This window comes from Garra rufa, chromosome 14, assembly GCF_049309525.1.
Source record: "Garra rufa chromosome 14, GarRuf1.0, whole genome shotgun sequence".
NCBI classification, from domain to species: Eukaryota; Metazoa; Chordata; class Actinopteri; order Cypriniformes; family Cyprinidae; genus Garra; species Garra rufa.
The window spans coordinates 29,105,747-29,114,791 of record NC_133374.1 but is presented as its reverse complement, the minus strand read 5'-3'; the positions used below and the strand labels follow the sequence as shown (position 1 = coordinate 29,114,791).

The 9,045-nt window shown below is 38.8% G+C and overlaps 1 protein-coding gene across 1 annotated transcript; it reads left to right on the top strand.

Moving 5' to 3' along the window:
- The first annotated feature begins 2,751 nt into the window (after nt 1-2,751).
- LOC141284370 (calcium-activated chloride channel regulator 3A-1-like) lies at nt 2,752-8,304 on the top strand. The gene is given in 14 exon segments (XM_073817364.1): nt 2,752-2,901; nt 3,081-3,218; nt 3,315-3,459; nt 3,580-3,685; nt 3,768-3,947; nt 6,172-6,394; nt 6,504-6,710; nt 6,813-6,993; nt 7,085-7,191; nt 7,286-7,424; nt 7,427-7,497; nt 7,770-7,869; nt 7,872-8,033; nt 8,129-8,304. Coding segments are annotated over 14 exon segments (2,085 nt in total).
- Nucleotides 8,305-9,045: the final 741 nt, after the last annotated feature.

Here is a 9,045-nt window from a genome sequence, read left to right as displayed (position 1 = left end):
ATAGAAAGTTTATGTTTTTTCGTTTCGTTTTTTTATCAGAACAATTTAGAGAAATGTTTGGAGTTTTTTGTTTGTTTGTTTGTTTGTTTTTTAAATGTAAGTTTTAGTTTTTTAAGTGACATCGATATCCAAGCGGTATGTGGTCCACAGTGAGTTTACTCAATTTAACCTATATATCAAATCAACACTTGACTAGTCTACAATGCAATCCACAGATATAAAACAAACATCAATATATCACAATGTTAGATTTAAAGTTTATTATCACCATCTCAGAACAAAGGCATTTCGAACAGGGCAGGCAGCTCTGCTGCGCAAAACCGGAACATACAAAGTCGCAGTGGTAAAGTAAACGAATAATGAACAAATATATAAAGAATAAATAATAATATAGAAAACTTCAAAAACACAACTTTACCACGTGGCTGAAAATCTCTGTGCTGCGCAAAGTATGTAAGCGGAGTGGAGCGGCAACAATTTCCCCCCGCGCTCCTTGCATTTAATAATCGCTCTGCTCCAGCTCCACTCCTCGCTCACTGATATCAGAAACACCGCTCCGCGTCAAAAAAAAAAAAAAAAAAAAAAAAAGTATGTTTGAAATGTAACAGTCCTGTTCATAAAATATAATAAAATAAAATAACAGGAGAGTTTCAAACACTAGTTTGCAATATTTGTTCCGACCACAGCTAATAATTGTCAGCATTAAAAGAGTATTGCTGCTTTATCCAGTGCAAAGTTTGTAATGAAAATAATACGTTTTCGTCAGTTATTTTACCTACAGATCACATTATTTCTGATTTGAGTGATCCATCTCTAGCTAAACATGTTTAACATATGATTTCCTGCTTAATGTGCAGTTATATTATGGACCATTGGCATGAATTGTATTCATGATGGAGCGGTGGTGGAGCGCTCTTGAAGAGAGTGAAAACCATGACGCTCCGACTTTTAAAAAAATCCGCTCCTTCCTCCATTCAAAATCACACCGCTCCGCTCCGCTCATACTCTGCTATGCGCGAGTTAGGCATCACTGGCGCTTCCGGGGACGCACGCATTAAATCTCATTAAACTTTTTTTTTTTAAGTTTTTTTCTAAAGCAGGCCCGAAGCCCGATATGCGTGCAAGTTATGACGTGAAAATTGGCCCGAAGCCCGGCCCTAGGGCTCAAATGCAGGGCTCTACAGAGAGCTGCTGGCCATGAAGGTGGCCTTGGAGGAATGGAGGCATTGGCTGGAGGGTTCCAACGTTCCTTTCCTCATTCTAACTGACCACAAGAATCTGGAATACTTGAGAACAGCCCGACGTCTCAACGCTCGCCAAGCCAGGTGGTCACTGTTCTTCTCCAGATTTCACTTCACCATCACCTACCGGCCCGGGTCTAAGAACGGAAAGGCTGACGCACTCTCCCGCCAGCACGACCGATCCCAGACTGACATTTCTCCTGCCACCATCGTTCCCACCTCTCTGATCGTCTCTCCCGTACAATGGGACATCATGGCCGAGATCTCCGAGGCCCTAAATGCAGATCCAACCCCTCCCGAGTGTCCTCCCGGGTTAACATACGTCCCAGCTCCCCTACGACAACGCTTACTCACCTTGATTCATGAGAATCCCAGTGCGGGTCATCCCGGCGTCCAGGCCACCAGAGAACTGGTGCTCAATAAGTTTTGGTGGCCCTCCATGACTTAGCAGATCCTAACCTTCGTCAGGGAGTGTATCACATGTAATCAGACCAAGTCTCTTCGTCAGCGTCCCGCAGGTCTGCTCCAGCCTCTCCCCATCCCAGAAAGACCTTGGTCCCACCTTGCTGTGGACTTCATGACCGACTTGCCACCCTCCAACCACAACACTGTGATCCTCACCATCATCGATCGGTTCTCTAAGGCATGCCGTCTCATCCCACTTCCCAAACTTCCTACAGCCTGGGAGACGGCTCAGGCTTTGCTCAACCAGGTTTTCCGGTTTTCCGGTTTGCCTGAGGACATAGTGTCGGATCGAGGCCCACAATTCACGTCACGTGTGTGGAAGGCTCTCTGGTCACAACTGAACGTCAACATCAGCCTCACGTCATGATACCATCCACAATCCAACGGGCAGTTTGAGAGGCTGAATCAAGAGCTGTCCCGCTTCCTACGGGCCTACTGTCATCTCCATCAGGAGGACTGGAGTGACTACCTCTTGTGGGCTGAGTACACCCAGAATTTTTGAGGAAACCCTCCACTCAACTCACTCCATTCCAGTGCGTGCTGGGCTTCCAACCTCCATTATTTCCATGGTCCGGGGAACCTACGAATCTCCCAGCGGTGGACACAAGGCTACGGAGGAGTGAGGCGACCTGGGACCTGGCACACACCAATCTTCAGCAGGCTATTCAACGAGTGACCCGCCAAGCCAACCGCCTGCGGAGAGCTGCCCCCCAGTACCAGGTCGGACAGTGGGTCTGGCTCTCCACCAGGGATCTGAGGTTGCGACTCCCCAGTAAAAAGCTCAGCCCAAGGTACGTGGGTCCATTCAAAATCATCAAGCAAATCACCCCTGTGTCATTCCGTCTTGAATTACCTGCTCATTACCGTATCTCACCCACTTTCCATGTCACCTTGCTTAAGCCCGCTGTGGATCTGGGAGGAGAGGGGGACCAGGACGAATGTCTCTGACTCCTTGTTACACATATCACTTATTAATCATTTATGAATGCATAGTGGTTCGGTTCGGTTCGGTTCGGTTGTTGCTGTTCATCTAAACTCCACAGCTATGGACTCAAGAACGGTGTTTGTCTTATTGTGGATGTTGCTGTCATCCACCTCAACTGGAATCAAACTAGATGGAAATGGTTATGTTGACATCATAATTGCAATCAGTTCAAAAGCACCGCAGGATGACAGACTTATTGATAAAATCTAGGTAAGCGTGTTTTTTTTTTTTTTTTTTTTTTTTTTTTACTTTATGTGCATTATTAGATTTCGTGGACTTAGAAGACTTTGCTGTATAAATTGAAAAAGATTTCATTTAAATTAAACTAATGTAATAAATACACTCATTCCGAGATTTTTTTTTTTTCTTTTAATTTTTTTTTTTGACAGGAAATGGTCACTGAGGGGTCGCATTATCTTTATGAAGCATTGGATAAAAAGGTCTATTTAAAAAAAGCTACAATACTAGTCTCACCTCACTGGAACTACACTAATGTTACCAAAGCAAGAACAGAGTCGTTTGATAAAGTACTGAGCATGATGGCATTTAAACTTGTAAAATATTAATTTCCAGTCTTCAATCGCATATGATGTTGCTGACATTATTTCTATTGTCAAACACAGGCCAAAATAAGAATTGATAATCCTGCACAGGGGGATGAACCCTATACTAAACAGTATGATGAATGTGGAGAGGAGGGAGAGTACATTCATTTCACCCCGGACTACCTCCTAAATGACACAGTCATCCAGCTTTACGGATTAAGAGGTGAATATTGTTGAACTTCCTTCAACATGTATCAATTTATAATAAAATAATAAGATATTTAATCTGCCTATTAATCCAGCACCTGTTTGTTTTATTAACAGTTTGACTGTTATTTTGTAGGAAAAGTTTTTGTGCATGAGTGGGCTCATCTGAGATGGGGCGTGTATGATGACACCAATGACAAAAAACCATTCTACCACTCTAATCGTCATATTGAAGCTACAAGGTTATAAACACTTAATAAAAGAAAATATTATTAAAAAATCCTTTGAAATTGGAAGTACTATTGATATCTTGTTGATATTTAGGTGTAGCAAAGACATTAAAGGTCAGTTCTATGAGGTTACTGCTGGAGGATCTCTTCAACGGTGCTGTATCGATCCACAAACTTCACTACCTACAGAGAAGTGCAAGTTTTTTCCAAGCAAAAATCAAAACACAAACAGCTCCTTAATGTTCCTGCCAAGCCTGGATTCTGTAAGTACTGAGTTTACATGTTTTCAAACATTCCTCAAAATGATCTTATTAACCATTAAATGCATGAATTATTACGTTGACCTATATATCCAGCACGGATGGATCTTTAACTTTTGCAATAGCAAAAAATTATCTTGGTATTCTAAGAACAATAAAGAATATCTTCACTTTTTGAAACTTAGGAGTATTTAATTTATGCAAATGATTTTACCATTGTCATTATCCCTAGAGCTCATTTCCACAGTATATTTAGGATCTGGCTCATGTTCGCGATCTCAACCATATTCTCAAACTATCGTTTTCAATGACTTCAAAGTCAATATTATGTTATATTGTTTATAATGAATCGTTTAAGGCAGGGCTATTCAATTAGATTCATTTGAGGGCCGGATTATCAAACTGAAAAATTGAAGGGGGCCAAGGGGGTGGGGCCGTCCCGATCTCTTTCTAGGGGGGGCCTATACAATTAAATTGAAATATTCACTAAAATGAACTAATATTACCATCACCAACATCTATAAAAGGTTAACATTAGTGCTGTCTGTTAACCAATTTAAAAAAAATAAAAAAATCACACATTTTTCTGCAATTAATCATGATTCATCGCATATTTATATATTCATATTGTCATAATTTCACACTGAACCTCCAAATTAAGGTAGAAACAACAAAGTATATTTTAAATATATGTTTAATGGCATCTTTTTACCAAGTAGCCAATTATTAATGAAGTATTGATATCAATACTGATACTAGTGTCTCTATTAAATCAATTTTCTCTCAGTTTAACATATTAATTACGTCAATTCAACATTACAGTAGAATTAAAAGGCAATATTTTCACTATTTAATAGGCTCTGAAATATATATCAACTTTTATTTTGGTGATTTTAAAACAACCTTCACATAAACTACAAATTGTATATGCATAAACTATACAGATTATTATTGCCATATACTGGTTATAATTGTGATTTGATGTATTTTTAATTTTACATAAGTGTTTGTTTACCACAAAGTATATTTTGGCCATCAAAATAAAATTCAAATTTATAAGAGCTTTGAAGTGCTAGAAATAGTTGTGCAAAATGCTTGAAAGTCATTGAAAAGTGCTTGAATTTCTCTCTCAAAAGGTTGTACAAACCCTGAAATGAATGCAGTAATAACATTCGACTATGCTTAAGTTAACATTACTTCTGGTTTTCTGTGACATACCTCAGCGCTGTTTATAACAGAATTCAGAATTCTGAGCAGAATTTGAATGATTCTCACTAGATCTCGCAGCAACCTTAATTAATTCTGTGCAAATTCAAACACTTCTCACTGGATCTTGCAGCACTGTGCAGTTACAGTGTCACGAAAATAGCTTTGGTTCCCGAGTAAAGGCTGTTCTGTGCTCGGACACTTTTGTGTTTGCGTTGCGCTCCGAGCTGATAAACGTTTGGTTTCTCTTTCGTTTCGTTTGCCGTTTTAAGTTTCTTATATGAAACAGAAATAGCAGCGCTTATGAGTTGAATAACGCAGTGGTCGCGCCAGTGCGACCGCTCACAAAATTTATTCGCACCGGAAGAAAAAATACGACGATTTGGTCGCAGTCTGGAGCCTTACAGCGCTTGTCAAATCTGCCGTCAAATCTGATGTTGCGGTCTCCGGTAGACTGTTGTTGTTCTTGGCTCTCTTGCTTTTCTTTTTTGGCTGGCCCGGGCCAGTGTTGCCGCCTAGTGGACAAACTAATTAGTGCAAAAACAATTCAAGCCACCTGCGCGTACTTCTCCCTCAGGCCGGATGAAGATGATTGAATAGCTCTGGTTTAAGGAATACTAAGAAAGTTGATGTCAAACTTAGAAAGAATGAAGGAAGGAGAGGGCAGTGAATGGCATCCGGGGTCGCTAAAGACCCGAGGTACTGTATGCATTTAAAGGGTTAACTAGTAAATGAACTTAGAACTTGGACCAAAGAGGTCACAGAATGTTTTCCTCTATTTGCAATGTAATAGATGTTAAGTCCAACAAATAATATCTATATCAATTTAACAGCTGCTTGATAAGTCACATTTGCAAATATAAAGTTTGAATTGTAAATTTAAATCTGCAAGGTCTCACTTTAAGATATAATGTTGAAATTCAGTGCATTTTGTTTTAACCCCCTTCCTGTCCGGGTCTTATTGAGCTATAATCTGTCCTTGAGTGTTTGTTGATATCTGCAATTAAGCAGGACATTATGTTTTCTGGTGAGCACATTTTGCAGTGACAACGAGCACAATTATGAAGCCCCAAACTTGCAAAATTAAAAATGTGGCAAAGCAACATGGACTGTAATATTTGAGGATTCTGTGGATAAAGACGCACTTTGTTCTCTGAAACCACTGCAGTCTTCTCCACCACCACCGTCTTTTAAAATTGTGCAGCGAATGCAACGGGTCATTTGCCTCATCCTTGATGTCTCAGGAAGCATGCCAGTACGCAACAACAGATATTAACTTCATTTGAAAACAAATCAATAATAAATATATAATTACAATAAATCATTTTGCAACCAGGGAAACTTTTTTTTTTCTAGGGCTCTAGAATTCTTCTGCTGCCACACATTTCCTGCGGGACATCATTGAGGATCAAGCCAGTGTTGGAATTGTAACCTTTAGTACTTATGCTTCTACTCTGCGTCCCTTGACTACTATTGACAGTGACACCACAAGAGAGAATCTTATTAAACTGTTACCAAAAGTAGCAGATGGGTCAACAAGCATGTGTTTGGGTCTTAGGGAAGGCTTACAGGTGCCATATTAATTTTACTAGTATGCATATTGTATGTTTGTGATGTATTAAGTATTTTGAGTTATTTCAGTTTCAGTGACCTTTTTTCTTCAAATCTATCAGGTACTTCAAGAGGACAGTGGGGAAGTATCAGGAGGTGAACTCATTTTTCTGACAGATGGTCAGGCAATGGACAACATTGATGGTTGTGCTCCAAATGCAATTCAAAGTGGTGCCATTATAAGCACATTAGCATTTAGCAAGAGTGCAGCTTATGTACTGACAGTAATGGCAGAACACACTGGTAAGTGATATTAGCACAATTAATAACTCAGAGAATATCATACAACAGCCAGTTCATAATTCAATGCAAAAACATTTCATGATGAAAATAGGAGGAAAATTTATATATGCCAGTGATGATTTGACCTCCAACCAGTTAATGGACGCGTTTGCTTCGCTTTCATTATCAACTGGAGATTACACAAAGGAGTTAGTTCAAGTTTGTCAAAGTTTTTCTCATTTTCCACAATACATTATTCTGAGAGTGTTATGAATTTGTATTTTAATCATAATCATTTTCATCATTCCTTTAGCTAGAGAGTGTTGTAGCAAGAACATCTGATTGGTTCAATGGGACAGATTCAGTGGATCAGACTGTTGGGAACAAAACCAGCTTTGTTATAATCTTTGAAAGAAGTTTACCTAACATTTACATACAGTCACCAAGTGGCTTATTCTAGACTCAGAAAAGAGTCATGATGTATCACAGAAAACAGTCACTTTAAATGTTCCAGAAACTGCAGAGGTGAGACAACCTTTATCAGCCAGTTATTTATTAAGTTTGTTCAGTTCATAAAACATGAAAGAAATTGTTATCGTAACAGAATAAAAGGCATCTGAACCACAGGATTTAGATAACCATTAACAAAATATGTTTAGCAACAGCTTAAGAATGAGAAAGAGTTTATTACTAACAATTTATATACACTTTTTTTACACTTAAATAATACACTCAGACAAACCTTCATCTAACCATTTCCTTTATCTTTATTGCTTTTAATATATTGTGTTTGGTAGACTGGAGAATGGAAGTACAGTATACAAACTACAACACTTCAGGCTTTCACTATAACAGTAACAAGTCAAGCATCACATGCTGATGTTCCCCCTATCATTGTCAATCCCACATGAACCAGCAGTCCAGAGACGGCAATAAATCCATGATAGTGTTTGCTGAGGTTAGTCAGAATTACAGGCCTGTCATAAATGCTAATGTTTCGGCTACGTTGGAGTCAGAAACTGGGTCAGTACATGAATTGCAACTGCTGGACAATGGAGCAGGTAAATGACCTATAATTCTTGTTCCAAGTGTGCACTCAACAGTAAGGTACATTTGCAACTTGTGCCCAAACAAATTAGAGATCCATCTTTTACAGGAGCTGATGCTTCTCAAGGTGATGGAATCTATTCTAGATATTTCACAAAGATGGTAAATGGGAGAAGCAGCTTGAAAGTAAGAGTCAAAAATCAAGATGGACAAACCAGATTTGCTGTCCCAAAAAAGAGTGGTGCACCATACGTACCTGGATATGTGGTAGACGGTAAACCCTGAGATCAATATTTGTTTTTGATGACTTTGCCCAGTGTCCCAAATTAACACATTTTGTCAAGTGAAGTGAACTTCAACAGATATGCTGTGTTCAGTGAATAGGGTTAGTGAATACTCTAGGGATCCTGTCATTTGTAACACAGCTTGTGAGTTTTGTTTCTAAATGAATATGTGTTATAAACAAATTGTTTGAGTGAATGATTCATTTACTCATTCGTAAAGACATTTTAACTTGGCCCAAATAGGGACGCCAATTATGTAGTGAGTTCTGCTTTCGCCCACTAGGAAGGCGAAATAGTGTAGTGATGGGTACTCATATCACCAATGACGTTATGATTCTTGGATCACGTCACTTAATGTGCGGTTATGAGTACATCACATAAGAAAGATTGGTGGGATATCTAACTTGTAGAACCTCTCACTGTATTATCAACACAAGGAAGACACAAGTGTAATAAAATACATTTTATTAACAAAAGATAGACAAGAGTAATCAACTATTAAATGAATACCATAAATGCAAAAGGAATAAAGTGCATAAGATGCATAAAATGTGATTCAGTTGGGTGTTGCTATGTCATAGCTATGTTATCTTATGGAAAGATAAACTGTTGCTACTCTGAAACAAATAAGGTAAAGAACCTTAGTATGCATCAAACAAATAAATGAGCTATTATTTGTTATCAACTGCAATAAGCTATACAATATCTAATGTAAATTAGAAAGATCATATACTGATAGTAC